Below are 12,880 nucleotides of genomic sequence, written 5' to 3' on the forward strand. Positions count from 1 at the left end.
TCTCGCAAAAAGTTCATCCCTAACACGATGTTGAAGTCATCCATCTTGACTATCACAAAGTCGGTTTGTTAAGTCCAAGTCCTCAGCTTGATCGAAGTTCTCTTTGCAACTCTTAAACCAGGTAAAACTGTCGAATTGACAACCTTCATCTTTGTTGTGCCTTGGTTTTTAAGATCGCACTACAACCTACACACTTGATAAAGATGAACACAAAGAATATGAGAGAGAAAATTCAAGAAAGAATATTGACTTAGGTTTTATTGACGAATTTAGTTATGTACACAAAGAGAGAATACAGATAATGAAAAACATACCTATTGTACTGTCTAACAGGATATATATATATATATATATATATAATGGTTTCAGTGTAATATATATAACTTTACTAAATCTTACCAAATATCTATCATATATATATATATAGGGTTTAGGATATATATATATATATATCTACCAAATTATTATGAAATATCTACTATATATATCTACCACATGTCAGGCTCCATATCCCAACAATCTCCCCCAGATTTATACAGACAACAACTAAGAATTTCATTCTCAATCTTCATTTCACCATATCTCAAACTTCAACCTCAACTTTCCAACATCACCCTACTTCAAACCTCAACCTCAACTTTCCAACATCAATTGTTTAAGCGGTTTGTTGGATTCTTTGCACCCTCTATTTTCGTTAAACACATTCTCATCTTCTACTAACCTTCTAGTGAAATGGTATCGTCTTTCTGTGTTTTCTTTGAATGATAGATTGAGTTTCTCGCCAACTTGATATACAGAGGGAATACTTGAAGTTAAGAGGAGGAGAACAGGGGAATGCTTGAAGTTAATCATGAGGCGTCTTTTGGCCTTCATCTTGGTCTACCAATACTAAACAGCTGAGAGATCTGAAGCTTCATCTTCTTCGATCTGGTAAATGCCCAAACCACAAGACATAATCCCCTTCTACGCCGCTCTCCTCCAAGCATGCTCCTCCACCAAGAACCACCACACACTTAAGCAAATCCACGCTCTAACCATCCGACTCGGAATCTCTCACCATGATTTCATTCGAACCAAGCTTGCCTCCACCTACGCCGCCTGCGACCATCTGCCACAAGCCACTACCATCTTCTCCTTCGCCACTCGCCGCCCCACCTTCCTCTTTAATGCCCTCATCAGAGCCCACTCCTCTCTGCGTCTCTTCTCCCAATCACTCTCGATTTTCCGCCACATGCTTCTTTCTGGAAAGCCCATTGACCGTCATACTTTGCCGCCGGTGCTCAAGTCATGTACGGGTCTGTCGTCCTTGCGCCTTGGCCGGCAGGTTCATGGGTTTGTTGTGATTAATGGGTTCTCAACCGATTTGCCGAATTTGAATGCGTTGATTACGATGTATGGGAAGTGCGGGGACTTGGGTATTGCACGGAAGGTGTTCGATGGAATGCCTGAGAGAAATGAGGTGTCGTGGTCTGCGTTGATGGCGGGTTATGGTGTTCATGGGATGTTTGGTGAGGTGTTTGGATTGTTTGAGAGGATGGTGGAAGAGGGACAAAAGCCGGATGAGCTCACTTTTACAGCTCTTCTCACGGCATGCAGCCATGGAGGGTTGATTGAGAGGGGGAAGGAGTATTTTGGTATGATGAAAATGGGGTTCAATTTGAAGCCTGGGTTGGAACATTACACCTGCATGGTGGATTTGCTGGGGAGGGTGGGACAAGTGGAAGAAGCAGAGAAGTTGATTATGGAGATGGAGATGGAGATTGAGCCTGATGAGGCATTGTGGGGCGCCCTGTTGAGTGCTTGTAGGATTCATGGGAAAGCCGAGGTGGCTGATAGGGTGCAAACACGGTTTATGAAGCAACACTGATTGTATAAACTATGGTATGCCAAGATATGCTTTGTGGGTTGGTTTCATAAGTTTCCCTCTATTCGATTTTTGTTTCGACGTCAATTTTGGCCAAACTTGACTAAGCTTATGTTCTAGTATCAATTTTGTAGATTGCTCCAAATGTTTTATGCAATCAAGTGGTGTTAGTAATGCCTTTCGTGAATCAAGAATCAAAACTCGCTAATCGAACGAGGGGTTTGCTTACATTTTATACATCCATTATGATGCTCAATCCTAGGAGTAATAATGTGTACCTAGCTACCAAAGTTCGCTTCGGCATTTTCTCAAAAAGCGGGCGGGCAAGTTCAATACCTCCATGAAGAATCCCATGAACACCAAATGAAGAATCCCGTCCCGAGTCGAATTAACATTTGTATTTGACATATATTTTAAAATTAAAAGAAACTTGGAATAATATATTATTTTACGAATAAAATAGCTATAAAGTCATTTATTAAAATAATATTGGAGGAAAAATGATAAATCATAAAAAAATTTCTAATATGCATTTGAGTAATACAAAAGATCTTGAAATGACTCTGTTTGATTGTGAGGATAGTCTTCACTCTTACAAATGAGAAACAAGTAACGTGACTATGTTGTAGAGAAATATCAGAGCCCATAGCCTTGACACAAGGCGTGAACTCAAATGGATAATATCGTTCATATTTGCAATGGCACCATTATTTACAGTGTAAATTCCATGGTATAAATAAACATGATATAAATATGGGGAAAAAAAGTGAAATCAAAAGCACTGTTTTACTTATAATTGATCATATATTATATTCAGCAAAGATGGCAATAGTTCAAAAGGGAATGTTCACTCTTGTGTGTTGTAACGAGTTTACTCATCTTCCATCAACAGAGGTGAAGGAGTCTGCAAATCCGGTGGGGCGGGCGGGGATGCTTCCCTTACTGTCTTGAAGGCTCGTAAAGCTTGTCTCCCGGCTTCCAGATTGCTGCCATACCTTCAGCATTTGAGGAAGTGGTAGGCTGTAATCGATCCCGGAGAAACTCTCAGCATCGTTTTGAATTGGTTTCCACTTCTCAACCAAAGGCGAAAGTACGCTCACGACATGTCCCATATCGGGACGATGGGTTGGCTCTCTAGCTGTGCAATGTCCTGCCAATTCAGCGATTATGGAGATCCTCTCAAAGAGGTCGTCGTTTACGGATAGAGATGGATCGATAGCAGACATTAGCTTTTCTCTGTTCGATTTGATTTGCCAAAACCATTCAGCTAAGTACCGACTTTCCTCTGGGCGTGCCTCGTCAAGTGCCATCATTCCAGTCAAAAGTTCCATCAGCACCACCCCAAAGCTGAATACATCAGCTTTTGTAGTGATCTTCCCCATCACTGAATTCAAAGAATTTGATCAGAAATGAAATAAAACATTTCAGAAGAATTAGATCTCAGAAAGTTTCGTAGTTTGGAGTCATAAAGCCAATGATTTTACTCCATCTAAAACGTTGCTCCTAATCTGTTGAACAAACTAATGTCTAACATGGCTTGAAAAAGTTCAGACAAATCAAATAAACTTATATTTGCAGCTAACTTGAACCAAACTAGATTAGTATACTAGATTAGTATATGCCACCAAACTAGATTAGTATACTAGATTAGTATATGCCAAATTAAATCAAATTAAATTGAGTTGCTATTGTGAGATCTCACATCGATCCCACATCGATTTGATAGAGGAACGAGTGTCGACCCTCGCTGGACCTCGAAGGGAGTGGATTGTGTTGGAAAAAGGATAGTGAAAGGGATAAGAATAGATAGAATAGATGAATGTTGCCGTGCTTTATTATGGTCTACTGACTTGATGCTTAGAGGGTTACACAATTCCCGTATTGATTAGGTTATACACTAGACCAAAAATAGTAAATCATCGAAATCTAGAAAAATTCAAATCTACTAACCATCTCTTAAAAATCTCCTAAAATCTTGGTAGTTTGAATATTTGAATCATATCTCAATTACTCTGAATCATATCTTTTTGAATACTTTGAATCATATCTAACACTCCCCCTTGATTCAAAGTTGCAAATGTCAAGTAATCGTCTGGAGTAGCAAAACTTTTCTTTTGACAAAACCTTGGTAAGTATGTCTGCTAGCTGTTCATCGGTGTTACAATATTCCAAGACAATTTCTTCATCTGCAACAAGATCACGAATATAGTGATGTCGAAGTTCAATATGTTTTGTTCTACTGTAAAACGCTGGGTTCTTTGTCATAGAAATAGTTGTTTTATTATCACAAAATATCTTTGTTGCCCCTTTTTGCTCTTGTTGAAGATCAGCTAAAATTCTTCTTAGCCAAATAGCTTGACACGCTGCTGAAGTTGCTGCAACATATTCTGCTTCTGACGTTGACAACGCCACTGTTGCTTGCTTCTTTGAGTTCCAAGTGATCGCTCCTGACCTTAAAGTGAAAACATTGGCTAAAATGTTTCGTCTATCATCTAATGATCCTGCCCAATCACTATCAGTGAATCCATATAGTTTGAAATTAGAGGATTTAGAATACCAAATTCCATACTCCATAGTTCCGGCAATGTAACATAAGACTCTTTTTGCTGCTCCATAATGAACCTTTGAAGGATGTTGCATAAACTGAGAAATAATACCAATAGGAAATGCAATGTCGGGTCGTGTGTGAGTTAAATAAATTAATCCGCCAACCAAGCTCCTGAACCTTCTAGCATCTGTCATTTCTGCTCCATCACCATGTTGTAATTTCTCATTAATATTCATAGGTGTAGCAGAAGGCTTACAATTAATCCTACCAAATTTACTCATAATATCTTTGGCATATTTTCTTTGTGAAATAAAAATTTCATCCTCAACTCTTCCAGACCAAGAAAATAGTGCAATAGACCCATATCTGACATCTCAAATTCACTCATCATTTGAGACTTAAATTTATCCAAAAGGAGTTAGAAGAGCTAGTGTAAATAATATCGTCAACATAGAGGCAAATAATGATAAAATCACTTTTACCTTCCTTATTCACATATAAAGTAGGCTCATTCTCACTTCTTATGTATCCTTTCTTTTGAAAATACTCATCAATCTTGTTGTACCAAGCTCGAGGGGCCTGCTTTAATCCGTATAGTGTCTTTCTCAACTTGTATACCTTTGTTTCTTTGTCCTTCTTTATGAATCCTTCTAAGAAATGCTAACTTAACATCAAACTGATAAACCGGCCACCGCAATTCTGCTGCTAATGTTAGAATAGTTCTTACAGTTTCAAAACGAGCTACTGGAGAATAAGTTTCTTCAAAATCTATACCTTGTTGTGCATACCCTTTTGCTACAAGACGGGCTTTATGCTATTGTATGCTTCCATCTAGTGCAAATTTTGTCTTGAACACCCATTTCAAATTGATTGCATGTTTTTCGTTTGGTAAGTCAACCATCTCCCATGTTTCATTTTTCTCAATGGACTGCATCTCTTCTACCATGACTTTCTTCCACTCTTCTTTTTCAACTGCTTTTCATAACTCATAGGATCTGAAATAGTAAGAGCAAATTGACATGACGCATATATGTCAGTTAAAGATTTATATTTCTTTGAAGGTGTCTCATTCGAAAGTTCTTCAAGAGAAAAATCGCTGTTTAGTGATACTGAAGATGATGAATTTGACACATTTTGTGCTGGAGTGAAGGCACTAGGAGATGCACTAGAGTTGACCCTTGTCTCTTCATTTAAAGAAACTTCAACGGTAATCTTTTGTTGCTCATGTTCTTTACTCCAATCCCAACTCATGTTTTCATTAAATATTACATCCCTTCTAACTAAAATCTTTTCACTGATGGGGTTGTATAATTTATATGTCTTTGATTGAGTACAATAGCCAATGAAAATGCATTTTTCAGATTTTTCATCAAGCTTTTGACGAATTTGAGGATATTTCAAAGCATAAGCAACACAACCAAAGATTCGTAAATGACTTACAGTTGGTTTCCTTCCATGTCATGCTTCATAAGGAGTTCGATTCATAACCGCCTTTGTTGGAGATGTTTAATAAATAAACAGATGTTGTTACGGCTTCTGCCCAAAATTGGTTTGGAAGTCTCCTTGCTTGTAACATATTTCTTGCCATCTCCACAATAGTTCGATTTTTTCGTTCAGTGATTCCATTTTGTTCTGGAGTGTAAGGAGCTCTTAATTCCCTTTGGATGCCCTCTTCTTCACAAAACAGATTGAACTCTTTAGATATGAACTCGCCACCTCTGTCTATTCGAAGAACTTTAATGTGACAGCCACTTTTGTTCTCTAACATAGCTTTAAAAATCTAGAACTTCTGAAAAGTTTCTGACTTACGTTGTAGGAAGTAAACCCAACTCATGCAACTATAATCATCAATGAATAGTAAAAAATATATACTCTCACCCAAGGACTTCGTTTGCATTGGCCCACATAAATCAACATGAATTAGTTCTAGACAATGTGAAACTCTTCTAGCTTTTCCAATAGAAAAGGACAATATTATGACCTGATTTCTTATGTGTAATGACACGTGTTGTCATCAAATAGAACTGAATGTCCTTTAGTCATCAATTGTCCAACACTCAATAAATTATACCCTGAATCAGGTACAAATTGAACATTATCTAATTGTTTTATCTTACCATGACTAGTTTCGACTTTCACTGTACCTTTTCCCTCAACTTGCATCTCTTTTGTGTTTCCAAGTTGTACCTTAATTTTTTGCGTCTCATCAAGCTCTTTGAATAAAGATTTGGTGCCTGTCATATGGTTTGAGCATCCGCTATCAACAACAAATCATAAGTCACCCTTTTTTGGATTAGAATCCATGCACGCCATAAGCAGCTTTTCTTCTTCTTCTTCCTTCTCTACCGCAAAATTCATTCGTTGATTTTTATACCAACAATTAGATTTTGTGTGCCCATACCTTCTGCAATGGTAACATTGTATGAAATTCCTTTGTTCATTGAATTGTCTCTGTCCATCACTTCTCCATCTACCCCTGTTATCACTACCACCATGGAAGCTGTGAAATCCTCCTCTTCTACCTGCTAAATGAATATTCTCTTTCGTTGTTTTCGTTGCTGGTTGTCTCCTTCACCTGTAGTGCCTTTTCTTCGTTCCTTTCTGATGCTCTATTGATTCTTGCCTCATGGGCCTGAAGCGAGCCCATCAATTCATCAACGGAGAGTATGGATAAATCCTTAGCTTCTTCTATGATAGCCACCACATGGTCAAACTTTGGAGTCAAGCTTCTCAACATTTTTGCAACAATTGTTTCGTTTGAAATTTTCTCTCTATAGGTACGCATCTGACTGACTATTGTCATTTCTCTTGACAAAAAATCAACAATTGATTCGTCATTCGTCATAAGTAGAGTTTCAAAATCACGTCTTAGAGATTGCAATTTCACTGTCATGACCTTTGAATCTCCAAGAAACTCCTTCGGTAGAATTGACCATGCCTGCTTTGATGTGGTTGCTGCTGCAATTCGTGAGAAGATAGTCTCATGAACTACTTGCTGAATAATGAATAAAGCCTTGACATCATTTTTCTTGATTTCTCTTAGTCCCTCCTTTTCTTCTATTGTGGGTTCTAATGCATCAACAAACTCGTGCTCCACCAAGTCTTATAGCTCCTGCGATCTGAGCAAGGTCTTCATCTTGATGCTCCACCACTCATATTTCTCACCATTAAAGATCGGTAACAACGGTGCAGAGGAAGAAAAGCTAGCTACTGTCATTTTTGTTTTGTGAAAGAAAATAATCACTCGCCCTCGTGTCGAACGAACTTGGCTCTGATACCAAAATTGTTTGGAAAAAGGGATAGTGAAAGAGATAAGAATAGATAGAATAGATGAATGTTGTCGTGCTTTATTATTGTCTACTAACTTGATGCTTAGAGGGTTACGCAATTCCCGTATTTATAGCTTATACACTGGACCAGAAATAGTAAATCATCAAAATCTAGAAAAATTCAAATCTACTAACAATCTCCTAAAATCTCCTAAAATCTTGGTAGTTTGAATATTTGAATCATATCTCAATTACTCTGAATCATATATTTTTGAATACTTTGAATCATATCTCAACAGATTGTGAGATCTCACATCGATTGGGGAGGAAAACGAAGTATTATTTAAAAGGGTATGGAAACCTCCCCTAGCATACCCGTTTTAAAAACCTTGAAGGAAGCCCGAAACGGAAAACCCAAATAGGACAATATCTACTAGTGGTAGGCTTGGGATGTTACAAATGGTATCAGAGCCAGACACCGGGTGCTATGTCAACAAGGACGCTGAACCTCGAAGGGGGTGGACACTGAGCAGTGTGCCAAGGAAGACATTGGGTCTTGAAAGGGGGTGGATTGTGAGATCCCAGATCGATTGGAGAGAAGAACGAGTGTCAATGAGAACGCTGGGCTCCGAAAGTGGATGGATTGTGAAATCCCACATCGATTGGATAGATGAATGAGTTCCAACGAGGATGCTAGGCCACGAAGGTGGATGGATTATGAGATCCCACATCGATTAGAGAGGAGAACGAGTGCCAGCGAGGATGTTGGACCCACATCAGTTGGGAGGAGAATGAAACATTCTTTATGTGGGTGTGGAAACCTCCCCTAGCAAACTCGTTTTAAAAACCTTGAGCGAATGCCCGAAAAGAAAAGCTCAAAGAGGATAATATGTGCTAATGGTGGTCTAGGGATGTTACAGCTATGAATTATGAGAAATAGAATATAGAAAGTACCTGCATACTCGGGTGCTAGGTACCCAAATGTCCCAGCAAGCTTTGTTGCCACTGACTTTTCTCCATCTGGAGCCAACTTGACCAATCCGAAATCCGAAACTTTGGATCGAAAATCATCATCCAGAAGAATATTAGACGATTTAAGATCTCGATGTATGAACGTTTGTCTGGCCAAACTATGTAGATATTCAATCCCTCGAGCAACATCCAATGCAATTGTGAGCCGAGTCATCCACGATAATGGCTCCAATTTAAGAGCTTTCCAATGGAAGAGATGCCTGCTAAGAGCACCTTGAGGCATATACTCATACACAAGAAGCCTTTCAGCTCCTTCTGTGGAGTACCCCAAAAGCGACACCAGATGTCTATGCCTAACATGGGATAGAACAGCAATTTCAGACTGAAACTCTTCTAATGCTTTATTACTGACTGATCCAGCCTCCATTCTCTTCACTGCCATTTTCGACCCGTCCTCCAACTCACCTTTATAGACGGTTCCAAACCCGCCTCGTCCGAGCTCATTTTCAGGGGCAAAATCATTGGTCGCCTTCCGAAGAACTTGCACGGCTACAACCAAATTCCCATCCTCAATCAAATGAGAATTCTCAGTTCCAGCACTACTAGAACTTGTCATGCTAGTTCCTGTTTTATCGTATAAGTTTCCTGGGTTCTTATTCAAAACAGAAATCTTAAACATATTTTCAGGGTAAGAAGGATCTTTTGGGTGCACCACAAAAGTAGGAGATTCATCTGCTCGTTTTCTCTTCCTATAGCAGAAGATACAGAACAAAACTGATAGGAATATCATGAATATGATGAGCACTGTGGCAATCACGTATATAACTCTTCTTGGCTTTGAAGATTTCTGTGTCCCAGATGAAGAGGAATTCGTTAATGATACCGGAGATCTTGGAACCGGACTCCCTTTTGATGACGGTGGTGGTTTCGCATCACCTGAGGATGTTTCTGGTGGAGGCGCCACACTGGTACCCGGTGGCTGTGTAACAGGTAAAGGAGGTGCTGCAGAATGATTAGAAACCAAAAAAGGATTCCCCAAGGTTAAAACTCTAACCCCATCTCGAAATTTCGGTAATGGAGGCTCGAAATTGTTTCCAGTCAAATCCAACAACCTCAGAGATTTCAAACTCGTAAAATTCTGAGGAACTTTACCACTAATATTGTTTCCAGCAAGTCGAATTTCCATCAGTGAATCTAACTTCGATATGGAAGGACTCAAAGTACCAAGAAGACTACGCTTGGGCAGATTGATTATCGAAATCTCGGACTTGGGATTGCAACTAATCCCCAGCCATGGTCCTTGACATGGATCGTTCCCTGACCACTCCGATGCAAGACGTATCGGATAATTCAGACTGCCAAGAAAATCTAAAAGTGCAGTGACTTCAGGAGCACATTGTAGACCTGGTTTTGATTGACAAAAATTGTTGTTATCATAAGTAACATTAAGAGCCTTGAACTTTGGTATTGGACCCATTAGAACGTTATTATTGAGGACTAGATTATGCAGATTCATATTGGCCAAGCTCTCAGGAATCAAACCAACAAGTTGGTTTCTATTGAGATTAAGATCATACAAAGAAGCTAAATCCCCAATATTTTCAGGGATCACTCCTGAGAATTGGTTTCCATGAAGCCATAATTGAGTCAACGAAGTCATCGACGGAATTACATCGAGCGGACCAATCATTCCAGTATCTTGGCCATTCAGCCACAGAATCTGCATCAAAGACTGCCCAAAACTTTTGGGAATTGGACCTGTTAGCCTGTTATATGAAAGCTTGAGAGCTGAAAGTGATGGCAATGTCCCCAAGAACTCAGGGAGAGGTCCAGCAAGATTACTCTGTATCAGTGAAAGATTTGTGAGCTGAACTGACTTAGCAAGCTTATCAGGAAGAGTCCACCCAGAAGTGGCATTCAAAGGGTTATAATCCAAAGCCAATTCTCTAATGCTGCTTAAATCATCGAAGAAATCCGCTGGGATCGTGTCGAACTCGTTGTCATTTAAGAAAGCAAATTCCAGTTCTGATAAGCCACTGAAAGAGGGCAATGCCCCATTGAACATGTTCTTTTGGAGACCCAAATTGGAGAGCTTAGAGAGATGGTTAAAATTGGGAGGCAATGGCCCTTTTAGACCCAAACCCTGAACCTGAATCTGAGAAACTCTATCACCTGAACAGTAAACATGAGGCCATGGAGGAACCCCACATGGGTCATCTCCATTTTCAGGCCATTCGAGAAGCTCTGGATTATCCAAACCCTTTTTGAAATCATTCAGAATTTTCACATCATTTACGTCAGTGGCATATAAACAAACACTTGATAGGCACAACAAAAACAGAGAGAAACACAGCCCCAACTTTTCATCCACCATTTCCAATCTACAAGTAAAAAAAAAAAAAAAAAAAAAAAAAAAAAAAAAAAAAAAAAAAAAAAAAAAAAATAGAACAATAAACCCAAATGCTATGTAAAATCGCATCAATTTCAAACGAATTAAGCCGAAACAAACAAAACCCAGATCAGAAAATGCATTGAAAAAAGTTAGAAAAAAACCTGAAAATCGAAGCTCTGTTTCCTCAATGACGAAGAAGAGGAGAAGGGACAGTGAAAGCTTCCATAAGAGGCGAAGAAGAAGAAGAAGAAGAAGAAGAAGAAGAAGAAGAAAGAGAGGGATAGATGGGGCAAAGTAGAGAAGGCGCCTTTACGACTGTCTGTTTCTGGATCGTCGGGTGCTCTTCCTTTGAACCTAACTCGGTTCCCTTTGTCTTTTTCATCCATCCATTTGGCCTTATTACCTAAAGCAACAGTGGCAGCATGCTCTACCCACTCACAGTTGAGCTCGCCGACACTCAATTACTACGCCCAAACTCAACATCCAGCTATGCCTTTCCACTGAAATTCGGAATTTTTTTTTTTTTTTCTTTTTGTGTGGAAAAAAAAAAGTCAAAAAGAGATGACTTTTTTTTTTGTTCAAGAACACTTCAAAAAGAAGTCAAAAGAGGAAGATTTAAACATGTGAACATAGATTTTAGTTATAAAATCAAATATTTTTCTAAAAATACATAGTTTTTGTTTAATATTTTGTATTTATCTTCTACAAAATCAATTATTTTAGTTCAATAGATAGAAAGGGAGGATTGGAACGTCTCATCATTCGATAATATATTTACTAAATACAAGGTTGAATATAAACTATTATTCAAATGGGTGTATATGAATTTTGGTTGATGACTCGAGCAACTTAAACAAAGTTTACAACTTTTTATTTTTGGGTTAGATTGTCGTTTTTTATAATTGCTTTAAAAAATCATATTTATCTGTGATATATGTTACGTTCATAATTAAAATCTCTTAAAATTCAAATATCAAACATTTATAAGTCACTATCAGTTACAAAAGTTAAATATTCTTAATCTTTATAAGAGTATAGTATGGCTCGATTGTAACCCTATTTTTGGATTCGTTGGGACCCGACCAAAAGAATGTCAACCCACAAACCAAATTGACTTAACTCATACAAAAAAAATATATATATATTAGCCTAACCAATCTCTACTATTTGGATTGGGTAATCTAGATTAAGCGAGTTATCGAGTCATATGAACAATTTTAATGGTTAATTAATTTGTGAACATATTTTATATAAAATTTTTGTAAAATTATTATTTTATAATATCATATAATTTATAACAAAAAAAAAATAACTTTGTTATTATTTACGATTTAAGGTTCATCTTAAATAAAATATGGAAATTAAATATGTAATGAAATACTTTACTATTTTTGTTGGTATTCATATTTGGAAATATACACGTGGAAATTTGTATTTTATGAAATATATATGGTAAATGACGTGTAATAAAATATTATAATAAATGTTTAATTATTTAAAAAATCACATTCTAAAATATATATAATAATTATCCTGGATTTACGCACTTTTATTTAAAAAATATTTAAAAGATCTTCGAAAATCTAAATTTAAAAATGATTTAATTGCAAAAGCAATATCTACAAATTTTTTAATCAATTATTAATAAACGGATAATTCTACGTTTTTTTATTTTTATTTTTTATGTAATTTTAAAATTAGTGGTTATTATTTTAAAGAAAGTGGGACCCACGAGTGATAATAAAATAATAAGGAAAACAAAAGGTCGGCGTTAATTGAGGATGATTCTATTCCTCGTAGGAATAAATTTAATCCACAAAATGGAAAAACAAATT

General features: G+C 37.5%; 2 protein-coding genes across 4 annotated transcripts; one reads left to right on the forward strand and one right to left on the reverse strand.

Moving 5' to 3' along the window:
* The first annotated feature begins 615 nt into the window (after window positions 1-615).
* Window positions 616-1,946, forward strand: LOC111471666 (pentatricopeptide repeat-containing protein At3g46790, chloroplastic-like). Its single transcript, XM_023117388.1, has 2 exons — window positions 616-662; window positions 769-1,946. Exon 2 carries the CDS (start codon window positions 935-937, stop codon window positions 1,865-1,867), a length of 933 nt encoding a protein of 310 aa, XP_022973156.1. The 5' UTR covers window positions 616-662; window positions 769-934; the 3' UTR covers window positions 1,868-1,946.
* A 545-nt stretch (window positions 1,947-2,491) lies between these two features.
* Window positions 2,492-11,473, reverse strand: LOC111471634 (receptor-like kinase TMK3). Of its 3 annotated transcripts, none has more exons than XM_023117334.1 (3): window positions 11,097-11,473; window positions 8,636-11,053; window positions 2,492-3,248 (listed from the first exon to the last, which is right to left on the reverse strand). In XM_023117334.1, the coding sequence occupies exons 2-3, from the start codon at window positions 11,025-11,027 to the stop codon at window positions 2,740-2,742; spliced, it is 2,901 nt and encodes a 966-aa protein (XP_022973102.1). In that variant the 5' UTR covers window positions 11,028-11,053; window positions 11,097-11,473; the 3' UTR covers window positions 2,492-2,739. The 3 variants fall into 3 exon arrangements, with proteins under 3 accessions (XP_022973102.1, XP_022973103.1, XP_022973101.1); XM_023117335.1 differs by having other exon boundaries at window positions 8,636-11,064; XM_023117333.1 differs by having other exon boundaries at window positions 8,636-11,034; window positions 11,207-11,472.
* Between the last annotated feature and the right edge of the window lie 1,407 nt (window positions 11,474-12,880).

This window comes from Cucurbita maxima, unplaced genomic scaffold, assembly GCF_002738345.1.
Source record: "Cucurbita maxima cultivar Rimu unplaced genomic scaffold, Cmax_1.0 Cma_Scf00054, whole genome shotgun sequence".
Taxonomy (NCBI): Eukaryota; Viridiplantae; Streptophyta; class Magnoliopsida; order Cucurbitales; family Cucurbitaceae; genus Cucurbita; species Cucurbita maxima.